Genomic DNA, 15,984 nt, shown 5'->3' with positions numbered 1-15,984 from the left:
TGTCAAATGCAGTTTTTCATTGTTCAGTATAGGCAAGGACACAAACATTTCCACAAAAGATATCAATTAGCTATTTCATCTCATTCATGAGCCTTGGAGGAACTTTACTGCCCAATGCAATGTTTACAGTTTGGTCCACTTTTTTTTATTTTACTCTTCTTGGACTGCTTTTTATTTCCCAGAATATCCCACCATATTGTGCTGGAGTCCATTTTTTCATTTCAAAATTATTAGAGATAGAAGTGCTTGTAATTACTTTCAAATGTATCTCCTCCCCCCCACGCCCCCCGCCACCCCCAGCACTCTGTCTCGGAAAATAAAAAAAGACCCTGAATGGATTAATGCCCAGCCTTTGAGAGGCAAAGTCTTAGTCCAAGTCATCATGCTGTGACATTTGATATCTGCTGATGTCTGAAGATAAGGTCTTAAATTCTTAATGCCATCAGATTGCTTCCTGCACCAACACTTTTGCGGTCCCGAGAACCATGCTCCCCTGTTTTGCAAGAAAGGAGAAACAGAAAATCCATTGTGACTCTTGAGAGCCCAAGGGATTAATTTGTCAATTCATGATTTACTTCTGTCACCGTGGTGAAATAGCCACTTAAATTAAGAAACTTAAAATAAATTATATGCTTGACTAAAGCACTGCGACAGTAGCACTAAATGATCAATTTTAAAGAATAATCCCTTTGACCGAAACAAACCCAGAAAAACATGAGACTGCCTAGCTATCTCCCAATGTCTTTCTTTCTCTCTTTTGTTTTTTTTCTGTCTGTCTGAGCTAGCGGCCTGTCTCTCTCGCACACAGATGTACGTGGGATGGCTGAGTTTGGAATTTCTGAGGTGCACTCCTCCATCACTCAATGTATATTTTAATTAAGAGCCTGTGAAGAAGTTTGGCTTTTTAAAAAAAAAAGTGTAATTAAAACATGATGCAGTTTGAGGTAGCTGTAATAATGAGATGATTGAATTGACCATGATTATCGTGAAGAGCACAAAGATTTTAGTGCGTGGCCTAGTGTGTGTCAGGAAGTGATGATTGCTGTGACATTTCAATTGAATTTTTGTACACAAGGAACAGAATTCCAGGAAATGACACCATCCAGTACATAGTATTTGGGAGACAGTATCATAGGCAGGAAAGGTGTGTCTAAAATTTTACTGAGATGTAGCTACAGTAGGTCTAGTGGGCTGCTTTAGTTTCTACTTCATTGTGAAAAAGGTAGTTGCAGCACACAGCAGCTTTAAATATTTAACCTGGATATCTTCATAAAAGTTGTAAGCCCTGGTTTTGATTAATTCCATTTCATATTTGTCCAACTTAAACACTGTGGGGGGTGGGGGTGGGGGGGGAGAGAAATTGGATAAGGGCCATTTTTGGGCGCGGGTAGCATGATGTGCTATTACCCTGCAAATTTCGGCCGGCAGGAGGACTCGCCTGCAATCAGCTTTCCATTCCAGGCCTTGCATGTGGAATCAATGCAATTCACACTTTCCACCACCAGGGGGAGCTCAATCTCTTACTTGGAGGATGTTTCTTGGAAATCTCTTAAAGGTAGCTGGTTCCTGTTATTTGCTGAAAATAACAGTTTTCCTTCTGAACGGAGATCAGACACCGCACACTTAAAACACAGATGCAGGTCCTATCCTTATGATTACACTGATGAGTTATGTTAAAACATTGAATAAAGGTTGCACACTACTAAATCCCACATCCTCCAATCTGCATGCCAGACCTCATCAATCTGCCGAACTGAGTTGGTACCAGGCCTGCGAGTGTGTGCACCGAGGTTCTCTGCTGATGTCCTAGAGACCTTGGTGCAAGAGATGGACAGAAGGAGGGACATCCTATATCCTAAAGGGGTGGAGTGGGGGGGGAACAAGAGGCCCTCCAGATATATATCCAAAAGGCAGTGGGAGGCAGCGGGGGATGAAGTCAGTGCCAGGCACACAGTATCATGAACATGGATGCAGTGCAGGAAGAAGTTCAATGTTTTGACATGAGTGGTCAAGGTGGGTGAGGTCAAGTGGCGTCTCATACCAACTGCACCACGCACTACACCTCCCATCACCCACATACCAACAAACTCTTTCCATCAGTACTCAACTCTCCAATCAATGCTTCCTCTCACCCTTACACTTTACCACTGTTTCAAGCCGCCCATCCACAACTCACAGGCCACACACGCTGGCAGCTATTTAACCATGACAGGCACATCACCCAGACACAAGTCCCGCTTTCTTGCAAGAGAAGGTGGCGCATATCAGGAGGCAGGCAGTGGCATTTAGCCCCTCGAGCATGTTCCACCATTCAATGCGATCATGGTGGACCTGTGACCTAACTCCATATACCCACCGTAGCCCCATATCCCTTAATACCCTTGATTCACAGAAATCTATCAATGTCAGATTTAACACACACAAGTGAGCTAGCATCAACTGCCGTCTGCAGAAGAGCGTTCCAAACGTCTCCAACCTTTGCGTGTAGAAGCATTTCCTAACTTCACTCCTGTACTTCCTGGCTCCAAATGTTAGGCTATGTCCCTGCGTCCTAGTATTCAAGTCTAGGAGACCTCCAAAAACAGTTATAAATGTCTCGGCAGCCAGAAGCAATAATCCAGCCACTAACCTGTAAATCCTGCATGGTCCCTTTAAATAGCGCTGGCGGGGGGACCTCCAGGCACTCTAAGATATGTTCAGGGTTAAGACTGTGCGTTGAGTTGTGCGTTAGGTCCTAAAATGGTGTCTATCACTTTAAATCAGTGTTGCACACTGAAGCCATTTTCTCCCTACTTTGCATGATTCCAGCATTCGTTATCTACACCTGTGCTAACTCCTATACCAAGATGGCGTCCAGTGCACGTCACGCTGGAAATGTGCGTGCACGTCCAAAACGCTACCTTGGATGTTGGAGAGGCCGTGTGGCGTCGAAACAACAGGCACCACATGGCCCAATTTAGCGCCCACTGTACCTAATCCTATTATTTGCATGATGTGGAGATGCCAGTGATGGACTGGGGTTGACAATTGTAAACAATTTTACAACACCAAGTTATAGTCCAACGATTTTTATTTGAAATCTACAAGCTTTCGGAGGTTTCCTCCTTCCTCAGGTAAATGTTCAGGAGCTCCTTGAAGCCTACGCATTTATACATCACAGAACAATACATGGTGTTTACAGACTGCCCCTGCAACTGCCCGTTGCCAAGGCAATCACCGTGTTCAGACAGAGAGGTGTCACCTACAGAACCCCCGAATACACATTCAACAAAAAAACAAACAGGAAAAAAAGAGAGAGAGAGAGGCAGAAACATCCGGAAGGCAGAGAAAGCCAGCAAATGACCCATTATATTAAAAACAGATAGCTTTTGTTCGCTAGTGGGGTAACGTGTAGCGTGACATGAACCCAAGATCCCGGTTGAGGCCGTCCTCATGGGTGCGGAACTTGGCTATCAATTTCTGCTCGACGATCTTGCGTTGTCGTGTGTCTCGAAGGCCGCCTTGGAGAACGCTTACCAGAAGATCGGTGGCTGAATGTCCCTGACTGCTGAAGTGTTCCCCGACTGGGAGGGAACCCTCCTGTCTGGCGATTGTTGCGCGGTGTCCGTTCATCCGTTGTCGCAGTGTCTGCATGGTCTCGCCAATGTACCATGCTCCGGGGCATCCTTTCCTGCAGCGTATGAGGTAGACAACGTTGGCCGAGTCACAGGAGTATGAACCATGCACCTGGTGGGTGGTGTCCTCTCGTGTGATGGTATCTGTGTCGATGATCTGGCATGTCTTGCAGAGGTTACCGTGGCAGGGTTGTGTGGTGTCGTGGACGCTGTTCTCCTGAAAGCTGGGTAATTTGCTGCGAACGATAGTCTGTTTGAGGTTGGGTGGCTGTTTAAAGGCGAGTAGTGGAGGTGTGGGGATGGCCATAGCAAGGTGTTCGTCGTCATCGATGACATGTTGAAGGCTGCGGAGAACATGGCGTAGTTTCTCCGCTCCGGGGAAGTACTGGACGACGAAGGGTACTCTGTTGGTTGCGTCCCGTGTTAGTCTTCCGAGGAGGTCTATGCGATTTTTCGCTGTGGCCCATCGGAACTGTCGATCGATGAGTCGAGCGTCATATCCCGTTCTTACCAGGGCGTCTTTCAGAGTCTGTAGGTGTCCATCCCGTTCCTCCTCGTCTGAGCAGACCCTGTGTATTCGCAGGGCCTGTCCATAGGGGATGGCCTCTTTGACGTGGTTAGGGTGGAAGCTGGAAAAGTGGAGCATGGTGAGGTTGTCCGTGGGCTTGCGGTAGAGTGAGGTGCTGAGGTGCCCGTCTTTGATGGAGATTCGTGTGTCCAAGAAAGAAACTGATTCTGAGGAGTAGTCCATGGTGAGCTTGATGGTGGGATGGAACTTGTTGATGTTATCGTGTAGTCTCTTTAGTGATTCCTCACCGTGGGTCCATAGAAAGAAAATGTCGTCGTTGTATCTGGTGTATAGCGTTGGTTGGAGGTCCTGTGCAGTGAAGAAGTCCTGCTCGAACTTGTGCATGAAAATGTTGGCGTATTGGGGTGCGAATTTGGTCCCCATGGCTGTTCTGTGTGTTTGGGTAAAGAACTGGTTATTGAAGGTGAAGACATTGTGATCCAGGATGAAGCGGATGAGTTGTAGGATGGCGTGTGGAGATTGGCTGTTAGTGTTGAGTATTGATGCTGTCGCAGCGATGCCGTCATCGTGGGAGATACTGGCGTAGAGTGCCGAGACGTCCATCGTGGTGAGAAGTGTTCCTGGATCAACTGGTCCGTGGGTACTGAGTTTTTGTAGGAAGTCTGTAGTGTCGCGACAGAAACTGGGGGTTCCCTGTACGATGGGTTTCAGGATGCCCTCGATGTATCCAGAGAGGTTCTCACACAGGGTTCCGTTGCCTGATACGATAGGACGTCCGGGTGTGTTGGCTTTGTGTATCTTTGGGAGGCAGTAGAAGTCTCCCACGCGGGGAGTACGTGGGAGATACCACAAACTGCCGGCTCACAGTGGAAAGGATATCCAAGAAGATCGCGCATATAGACACAGACATCAAGTTTTTACAGAGCTGCAAGAAAGCAGACAAGATCCCGAAAGGACTCCAGATCACGAACCCCCTCAGGTCCACATACAACTCGGATTACGCTGAGAGACTCTGCCGTCGTACCTCTCGCACACTCCGCAACCATCTCGTACACCAACTCTACAGCAGACGCCGCAACCTCGAAACTAAGATAGAGTCCATACTCTCAACCTGTACTCAGGACACAGCATGTGTTGATCACTTTGTGTGAAGAACGTTTTGGTATCAGTCTTAATTTACCTATTACTAGCTCAAATTTGTATCCCCTTCTTCCTCGCAAATAAATCTTTTTTGAAATTTGAGTGAGAGGGCTCACTGAATTTGTTTGTTTCCCATGTGGCTTCCACCATAATCACCATCCTGTTTTCTTTCGTTCAAATCAACACCGTTACCAGCCCATTGTTTCATTTCTCCTCGGTATCTGATCAACCCAAAGCCAAACAAAAGTGTGTCTATTGTTACAGTATCTAACTACATTAAAGCCTCACTGTACGTGATTGATAAGCAGTGTTCTGATAAAGACTTGTATTGTCGTCTTGGTGATGATAATGCTAATTGTAAACAATTTTACAACACCAAGTTATAGTCCAGCAATTTTATTTTAAATTCACAAGCTTTCGGAGGCTTCCTCCTTCCTCAGGTGAACGATTTTCACATCATTCACCTGAGGAAGGAGGAAGCCTCCGAAAGCTTGTGAATTTAAAATAAAATTGCTGGACTATAACTTGGTGTTGTAAAATTGTTTACAATTGTCAACCCCAGTCCATCACCGGCATCTCCACATCATGATAATGCTAAGTAGTGGATGTTTACTTCGGCACCCCTATTCATTACAGTGGAGGACCCCATGTGCTGTGACACATTTGTGTGTGTACCCGGCTTCTCTAAGAAGGAAGAATTGAATTACTTGCAACCTAATTACAGCACACCTTCAGGATTTCAGTAATGTGTCCTGACTGCATATAAATAAATTTTACCTATATCAGGCCATGTGATCCTTGAGTGTAAGTTGCTGTATCCATTATTACACAGTTTTCATTGTGCATTTCTTTCCTCCATGAATTAAAAATGAATGCTTAAAAACCTTGTTTTTTTTTAGAGCACTGCACAACAAGTTTTAAGTATTTCCAATGTAAGATTCAAAGCTAGGTTTGAGACATATAAATCCATAGAGTATAATGTGCAGAATTGTATGGCTTATCCAGATATACTGTACTTGTGATGGTGCGCTGATCAGGTTTATTCTTCAGGGCACATTAAGCATGAATTGAGCAAGTGCATCAGGGTTGGCAGTACTGTTAAATCCTTTTGCATGCAGTGTATAGAAAGTGATAAAAATGTCAGCATTAAATTTAATGTACAGGGTCAAAGATTGATTTGTATTTGCTGTTGGTATAGCACACTAGAATTATCAAATCGCTATTACAGCTAGCTTTATGGCTGGTAAGTAAACAGGTGCAATCAGTTGCCTTCAATTGTTTTGCCACTTTGCCATGACATTTTAATAACATTTGTCAAGGGTCTGCTTTATAGTAGCAGAACATTAGGATTGGGTGACACTTCCACTTTTTTATAACATTAAAAAGACTCCGTACTAATGTTATAAAGTGCCAAGCAGATCTAACCAACTGCCTTGAAACCCTTTTTAAAATCTGAGCTTTAGATGTGAGGTGATGCATTTCGGTAGGAAGAATGAGGAGAGGCAATATAAACTAAAGGGCACAATTCTAATAGGGGTACAGGAACAGAGAGATTTGGGGATATATGTACACAAATCATTGAAGGTGGCAGGGCAGGTTGAGAAAGCGGTTTAAAAAAAGCATATGGGATCCTGGGCTTTAGAAACAGAGGCGTAGAATACAAAAGTAAGGAAATCATGATAAACCTGTATAAAACACTGATTTGACCACAACTGGAGTATTGTGTCCAGTTCTGGGCACCACACTTTAGGAAAGATGTGAAGGCCTTAGAGAGGGTGCAGAAGAGATTTACTAGAATAATTGCAGGAATGAGGGACTTCAGTTACGTGGATAGACTGGAGAAGCTGGGGTTGTTCTCCTTGGAACAGAGAAGATTTGAGAGGAGATTTGGTGGAGGTATTCAAAATCATGAAGGGTCTTGATAGCGTAGATAGAGAGAAACTGTTCCCATTGGCGGATGGGTCAAGAACCAGAGGGCATAGATTTAAGGTGATTGGCAAAAGAACCAAAGGTGAGATGAGGAAAATCTTTTTACACAGCGAATAGTTAGGATCTGGAATGCACTGCCTGAGGGGGTGGTGGAGGCAGATTCAATCATGACCTTCAAAAGGGAACTGGGTAAGCACTTGAAAGGAAAATATTTGCAGGGCTACGGGGAAAGGGTGGGGAAGTGGGACTAGCTGGATTGCTCTTGCATAGAACCGGCGTGGACTTGATGGGCCAAATGGTCTCCTTCCGTGCTGTAACCTTTCTATGATTCTAGATCAGCTGGTGATATATTCCACTGGCTCCTGAGTTACCCTGTCACTTGACTTTGCTGCACATCTGCAAATGCTTCACATCAGTGCATAAATGGTGGTAAAACTGCAGATATAGTTTTAAATTTTATTCTTTAGACTCTAGCAAAAATGTATAGGGCAAATCACGTTTTGTAGGCAAATGTGGCGGCTAATTTGTGCACAGCAATATCTCACAAACAGCAAATGAGATAGATGATCGGGTAATCTGTTTTGATGCTGTTGATTGAGGGATCGATGTTGGCCAGAGCCCTGGGAGATCTCCCTGTCCTTCTTGGAATATTGCCATAAGATCCTTTGCAATTTTTTATTTTGTTCTCTGGATGTGTGAGATGCTGGCAAGGCTGCTTTTATTGCCCATTCCTATTTCTCTCAGGAGGTGGTGGGCCTTCTCCTTGAACTGCTGCAGTCCTTGTGATGGTGCTCCCACAGAGGTTGATAGATAGGGAATTCCAGGATGTTGGAATTTGTTTTGGTGATGTTAACTGAAGGGATAAATATTGGCCGGGACAATTCCCCTGCTCTTTAAAATAGTGCCATGGGATGTTTTACATCCATGAGCAGACGGGGCCTTGGTTTAACTTCTCGCCTGAAACACGGCACTTCAGTGCTGGACTGTAGTGTCAGCCTAGATCTTGTGCTCAAGTCTCTGGAGTGGCATTTGAATCTGTGTACTGAATATAAGGTCCAGAGCACTAATTTTCTGTATCAGCAAAGTCTGTTACTAGATTTTAAAGGTATGCAGACATCCAGTCTGTCTAGAAATTAAGCCATTTGTTTATGGCACTGCTGATTCTCAGAGCCATAAACTTAGTTTAAAAATGTAGCACTACTGACAATTGTCATTATAAAGCCAGCTCATCAGCCTGTGCTCTTGTATAGTGCTAACAGCCAGACTGGATTTTAAAATGGTTGTGCACATCCTCCAAAGTGAAAGGACTGGAAGTGAGAAATGTGCTGATCATGTCCACCAAAATAAATTCAGTAAACTGTTCATCTTCAACCTTAGCTTTAAAGGCATATTTGCTTACTGATGTCTTGGGTAATTGTGTGTATTTGGAAGGTGGAGGCAACATGGCCCAAGTGGAAGGGCATTATTGTCAATTTTGACCTTAAGGATTGCACTAACCTGTGATAGTACTTCACTGGTTTATTTACCGTGGTATGGATTCTAAATGTATATTAGATACCGTATTAGTAATAGTTTCACAATTGTATTACATCTGCTTTTTTCTTCTTTGATGCTTTTACTATTTAAATTTCCTAACCCTTAAATTTTTTTCTTTTTTTACGAACCTTGTGACACAGAGGCGAGAGTGCTACCACTGAGCCACAGCTGAGTACTGCTGTGTTCCTTTGTTTTTCCTTTTACTTTTATTTACTTTTCTTACTCCTTCACCTTTTTAATGATTTCCTTTTTATCCCATTCAATTTCTTACCTCAGTAATTCTGTGTTTTACTTTTTTTTTTCTCTAATCAAATGTAAAATAGATACAGCCCGTTGAGATGATCTGAATCTGGAACAGCCAAAAGGAAGGACGTGATCCTTAATGTGAGGTGGCATGATTGCATTTGTGGAGTTTTCAATTGGCAGACAGAACAAATTATGTTCTGTTAACATAATTCTCTAACATATAAGCATACTAAACCATATTTCTTTCAGGAACTTAAGATCATAAAATAAAATGGTAAAAAGAAAAGTTCTCAGCGATTTGAATGGTGTGATTATTATTTTTAATGATTTTTTTATTCCAATATTTAAATCTTTTAGAAGGCAGGTATTTGCTTTCAAATTTTGGACTTTGTCCCACACTCTCTGTATAAAAAAAAATTAACAATAAACAAGTACATAATGTAATTTAATTATTTGCCTTATTCTTGAGAAAAGAAAAAGTAATCTTTATGCACTTTAGTTCAAGAATTTTTGCTGTAATCCTGTTACTGTTAATGTAATATCTGAATTGTGGCTGCTTACTCATAATAAAATGTGACTTTTTTTATTTCTTCCTGCTCTCTCTCTTTCTCCACCCCCCCCCTCACCCCTGGGGGTACTGATTAATGATGCTACCTTCTCATAGCTTGCCCATGTGGCCATTCCTCTATTTGCTTGGTCAACTGTGGGGGTATCACAGCTGGACCCTGTCACTCTGGCCACAGTTATTTGTTTGATTGGCATAATTATTTTTCCCTTCCCCCACTCGGGCATTGGGCCCCTACCAATATCTTTGCTGAGGTCACCTAATTCAGTACGGACCAGCAATAAACTTGGAACTATTCTGATCTGTATAACTCTGCCACATTGCCCGTGCATTTGCTCACTGAGCTACTGGGTGAACTCAAATTCAATTTTTGTTCCATTCTGCAACACTAAAAGGAATCCATTTTAAAATTGTTCAGTATATAGTTATCATGTTTGAATAAGTAGAGAATTTTGCAAATGATGACGTCTTGTACAAATATGTAGAAATAATGCAGTGCAAACATAATAGTTGGATTCATCACACCCTCCTCACGGGGTTCTCTTCATCGACTCCATTACTGCTTCATTGTTCGAGTTTGACTTTTAATGGTGATGTAATAGTGCTTGCTTTCTAATAGAAATTTCTGCCGTACGGTTTTGATGCAGGGACAGAAGCAGTTTTTTCTGTAATATTTGATGCAAAATGCTATTCCAGAGCTGTAGCTTAACTGCAGATTCAACTCTTTGTATTAAAGAGGTGCCTTATTTCATAGTCAATATATGAGATTGGTGTCTATCGTGATAGGTGTAGGCTGAGATGATCAAAAACTCCATGGGACATGATAGTTCCATTTGCCTTTTGAGTCGCAGGACATTTTGGAGGCCAGCAGGTCAAAGTTGAACAGCTGAAATATGAGGATGGATAGATATTGTGGGGATTTTCTTGATTATCTTGGAGTTAAGTTTATATTTGATGTACCTTTCTTCAGAAATTCAACTATGCGGAGAGTTGATTCTAAATAATCTGAGAAAATTTGGTGGGCTGAATGGTCTTTCACCATTATATGCTTTCTTTTTAAAATTGTGTTTGTCAAGGTGTTTGTTTTTAGAATGAAGATTTGGCTAATAATTAAACTATTATTTCATGTTATGAATCCAGATTTTAAGATGTTACAGGGAAGTCCTATCCTATTCAAAAATGGAACCCTTTTCCAAGTTTCTGAAGCATGTGTCAATGGGAAACTAAGCTTGTAATGATGTATTTTCCCCCTCACCACTGGGAGAACCATCGCTGCTACTTCCTGCATTGTTGAAAGGCTCCAATTTATTAAGATACCACTAATCATTTTAGAAATGTGCTTTTTTAAATAAAATAAATTTGTGCATGCGCTTTTATGATGTACAGAAGGTTCTTGACAGCAGATTGAAAATGCATCTCATGTGTTATTCACTATTGGTACTGGTGTTCAGATCCCTGCTGTAACTCTTGGTGCATAATAAGGGTGTCTTGGTCAAGTGTATGTTGAAAGAAATAGTACTTGCATGTCTTAATTCACCAACATCTTTCCATAAAAATCTTCTGAAATAGTGAACAAATAAAAAGTAGTCTGTAAAAGATACTGCTTATGAGCATGCAGCTCTTTAATATTGAGGTCAGAAGCGTTTGGAAAAGATAATGGAGCTGACATTTTATTAGTCAAAGAAAATTGCTGACAGCTGTTCAAGCAGTCCTGCTAAAGCCTCCCATGGGATGCTTGAGGCAGACTCTAGCAGTGGGTTTTGATAGTAGTAGGGATTGTCTTTTTCTTCCCCTTTCCTTCTGATAGTGTCTTTGCCATTAAAGAGTTAAAAACAAAGTTACATTACCTTTCCATCTTTAGAGCTGCAACCATCCTGAACATTGTTTTGTTTAGACTCAGTACACATACTCGTGATGAATATGTTGGGGTCTATCTATTTTAATGCTCAGCGGACAGTGAATGCTCAGTCCCATAGCACGTGAGCATGATTGATCATCGTCTGGATTGATTGCAAATAGAATCTGTTGAAGCAGAGGTGGTGACTGCGATTGTTAAAGGGAGGGATGATGAGAAGACTAATCTGCAAAAAAATATGTGCTTGTAAGTACATGTTCTGTATAGGGTGTAAGTGAATTAAAATGCAGAAAATGCTTATGTTTTAAAGATAAAATGTGTGATGGAGAAAAGCTCAGAAATATGCAGCCTTCCCTGCAGATGTGTTTCAGATGTCATTTTGAAAAGAAATGAGGGTCACCAGATAAAAGTGTAGTGGTGTGTAATGTTGAAATCAGCTCCATTAATTAGCACCTAGGGATAGGTGATGCCTTTATAATGAAACATATTCTAGAATACTGATTGAGGGAATTTTCTTAATATTTTTCCTTTTTATGTAGATAAAAATTTCGATGATGAAGATTCTGTGGATGGAAACAGGCCTTCTTCTGCCAGCTCCACATCCTCAAAAGCTCCCAGTTCACGGCGTCCTACCAATGTTGGTACCAGCCGTAGACCAGGCTCGTCTGCAGTTGGCTCCAAGAGCGTAACAGGTAACTATAACTGATTAATAAATACATCCAGTGCCTGATTTGCTGTATGTTTCTACATAATTTGCCCTGTGACCACCTTTACAAACACTGAAATGGATGGAAGTTGCAACACAGAAACTGGCCATTCCACCCAATCAGTCCATGTCACTGTTTACCTCCATGTGATCAAATAGTCCTAATCATATTTACTCACCCTGTTCCCATATTCTTCTTCCTCTTTTCCATTATCCCCCTATCCAATCTAATTCTGCAGATGGTATTTCTGTGTATCAGGAACTTCTGGTCAGAAGTATCGGTGAAAATCCAGGTTGAAACAAGTTTTCAGTTTTCCTTTTGTGCAGAATTTGTACAGTTGTGCAAATCATTTTGTACTATCAATTTTTCCTCTGATAGAATAGATTTGCATGAAACATGATATTCCATTTTTAACCTTTGCCCCCTCTACCCCCAAAAGGGTAATAGCCCACTTCTTGCCTTTTGAAGGGAGTGGAAATTCTGGATTTGCTCTCCTTAATGTGGCTGATATTTTGTCATTAAATATACAGATATACTATGCAACAGATGCTGGCCTTTAAGAAGGGGATAAACTTCAGGAATGCTGTAGACTGGAAGCATTGATCTGTTTTTTTAAATGTGGCTAGTTTTTCATCAAATGTCAGATAATCCGTTGAATTCAAATTTTTGATGAAGCGTAAAGAGTTGAAGACACCATCCATTGGCAATAGACATCTTTGTAAAATCTGTCCCATTAAACTCCAGATACAAATTTTTTTTTAAAAAAGTGAGCTTGATGTAAACATGAAAGTGCATAGGAGTAAAAGCTTATGATTGTATATTTTTCTCTTTGGTTTAGTAAATACTGTAATATATAATACCACACTCGTCTGGGCAAATACAAGTAAATTATTTATAATTGTGTTGAAACACCAGGTTACAGATTAATTGTACGTATAAACCCATGTAAAGAAAGCCTTACATGTATGTAGCTCCAACTGTGTCCCTCAAAATAATCAGCAAACCTGGAAATGTAGTGACTGATATATAAGCAAATATGTCACCCATTTTGCACATAGTGATGTGATAAATAACCAATTGAGAGGTCTATTGCCCAGGACACGTGGAGAACCCCCTGTTTTTCTTTGAATAGTCATTTGGTTCAGATATGCTAATGATCCCCTGTAACAGGCAGACAATGACTTAGTTTAATGTTTCAGTTGAAAAAAGCCATCTCCGACACTCAGTACTGCACTGAAGTTTATGATTAAATTGAGTTCAAACTGCTTGTGTGGGTCTCATGGGAACTTGGTGTGCACTTTGAGATGTTTCTGAAAAAGATAAGATGCTATATAAAAATCAATCTTTTCTTTCTAACCTAAGTTCAGAAAATATGGGTGTAGATTGGCAACAACTAAGGATTGCATAGAATGTACAGCACAGAAACAGGTCATTTGATCCAATAGGTCCATGCCGGTGTTTATACTCCTCCCTCCCTACTTCATCTAACCCTATCAACATACCCTTCTATTCCTTTCTCCCTCATAGCTTCCCATTAAATGCATCTATGCTAGTTGCCTCAACTACTCCTTGTGGTAGCGAGTTCCACATTCTAACCACTCTCCGGGAAAAGAAGTTTCTCCTGAATTCCCTATTGGATTTATTAGTGACTATCTTATATTTATGGCCCCTTATCTGGTCTCCCTTATCAAACCCTTTCATTATCTTAAAGGTCATCCCTCAGCCTTTTCTTTTCTTGAGAAAAGAGCCCCAGCCTGTTTAATCTCTCCTGATCGGTATAACCTCTCAGTTCTGGTCTCATCCTAATGAGTCTTTTTTGCACCATCTCCAGTGCCTCTCTATCCTTTTTATAATTGTAAACAATTTTACAACACCAAGTTATAGTCCAGCAATTTTATTTTAAATTCACAAGCTTTCGGAGGCTTCCTCCTTCGTCAGGTAAATGTTCAGGAGCTCCTTGAAGCCTAATTTAAAATAAAATTGCTGGACTATAACTTGGTGTTGTAAAATTGTTTACAATTGTCAACCCCAGTCCATCACCGGCATCTCCACATCCTTTTTATAAGATGGAGACCAGAACTGTTCAGAATACTCCAAGTGTGGTCTAACCAAGGTTCTATACAAGTTTAAAGTTACTTTTCTGCTTTTCAATTCTATCCTTCTAGAAATGAACCCCAGTGCTTGGTTTGCTTTTTTTATCGCCGTATTTTCTATTAAAGGGATCAAGGGATATGGGGAAAAAAGCGGGAACAGGGTACTGAATTAGACGATCAGCCATGATCATTTTGAATGGCAGAGCAGGGCTGAATGGCCTATTCTTGCTCCTATTTTCTATGTTTTCTACGTATTAACCTGCGTTGCTACTTTTAGTGATTTGTGTATCTGTACCCCCAGATCCCTCTGCTCCCCTGCCCCATTTAGGCTCTTATTATCCAAACAGTACGTGGCTCTCTTACTCCCTACCAAAATGTAATACCTGACACTTAACTATATTGAAATTCATTTGACAATTACACACCCATTCTGCAAGCTTATTAATGCCTTCCTGTATTTTGTCGCAGTCCTCCTCAGTATTTACTATACCCCCCAATTTGGTGTCATCCACAAATTTTGAAATTGTACTTCCAATTCCTGAGTCCAAATCGTTCATGTAAATGGTGAACAACAATGGTGCCAGTACTGATCCATGTGGAATACCACTTCCCACCTTTTGCCAGTCTACTGTTTTCTGTTTTGTAGCCAGCTTGCTATCCATTCTGCTACTTGCCACCTGACTCCATATGCTCTGATCTTAGGCTTGAATCTATGGGTACCTTATCGAAGGCCTTTTGAAAATCCAAATATATTATATCTATATTACCCTTGTCTCCCCTTTCTATTACTACTTCAAAGAATTCAATAAGGTCGGTCAAGCATGACCTTCCCTTCTGAAATCCTCCGTGCTGACTATTCTTTATTATATTTTCGGTTTCTAGGTGTTTTTCTGTGACATCTTTGAATAAGGATTCGATTATCTTTTTTGACCACCGACGTTAAGCTAACTGGTCTATAGTTCCCTGGACTGGTTCTATCTCCTTTTTTAAATAAAGGAATCACATTAGCTGTCTGCCACTGGCACTAATACCTTTTCTAATGAATTTTTATATCTATGTAATAGTGCCTCTGCCATCTTATCCTGATTTTTCTTTCATTATTTATGCATCTGTAGAATACTTCACTCTTTCGTTTTATATTCCTTGGTAATTTAATTTTGTAGTTTCTCTTTGCTTTTCTAATTGTTTTTTTTTTCAATTTTCCTAACCTTTTGTCATCGTCCTTTGTTGTCTATGTAATTAGTGACTTAGTGTATTCCCTTTTCCTTTTAGTTTCAATTTTGCCCTTATTTCTTTATTCATCTATGGTGTATCATTACTGCCTAGTTTGTTCCTGCTTTTTAGTGGGATATATTTCTCCTGGAATGTGTTGAACACTGTTTTAAATGTTTCCCACTGCTATTCTATTTTTTTTGTTTCAGTAAATTTTTCCAGTTTATTTTCCCGAATTCCATTCTCATCCCCTGAAAATCAGCTTTTTTCCAATTTATTACTTTGGTTTTCGTCTTACTTGTGTCCTTCTCAATCTATATTTTAAACCGTATTATGTTGTGATTGCTATTGCTTAAAAGTTCCCCATCGCTTACTTCTCTTACCTGTTTTTCATTTCCCATTACTCGATCCAGCAGTGCTTCCTCTCTTGAGTGTTTTACATACTGTGCAAGAAAGGAGTCCTGCACAAATTGTAAAAACTCCATTCCCTGTACCCCTTTACCTACCTCTTCGTGCCAGTTTATCTGGAGATAGTAAAAATTGCCCATGATTATTATT

General features: G+C 41.0%; 1 protein-coding gene across 1 annotated transcript in view; it reads left to right on the top strand.

Annotated features, from left to right (window-relative positions):
• The window catches only part of clasp1a (cytoplasmic linker associated protein 1a), a 335,495-nt gene that overhangs the window by 139,554 nt on the left and 179,957 nt on the right, over window positions 1–15,984 (top strand). Inside the window, exon 9 of the mRNA XM_067987125.1 lies at window positions 11,954–12,106. Within this exon, the coding sequence (XP_067843226.1) occupies window positions 11,954–12,106 (153 nt within the window). The remainder of the gene's footprint in view (window positions 1–11,953; window positions 12,107–15,984) is intronic.

The sequence above is a fragment of the Heptranchias perlo genome, chromosome 7, assembly GCF_035084215.1.
Source record: "Heptranchias perlo isolate sHepPer1 chromosome 7, sHepPer1.hap1, whole genome shotgun sequence".
Classification (NCBI taxonomy): Eukaryota; Metazoa; Chordata; class Chondrichthyes; order Hexanchiformes; family Hexanchidae; genus Heptranchias; species Heptranchias perlo.
The sequence above is the reverse complement of the archived record's forward strand: the minus strand, read 5'-3'. Positions and strand labels throughout refer to the sequence as shown.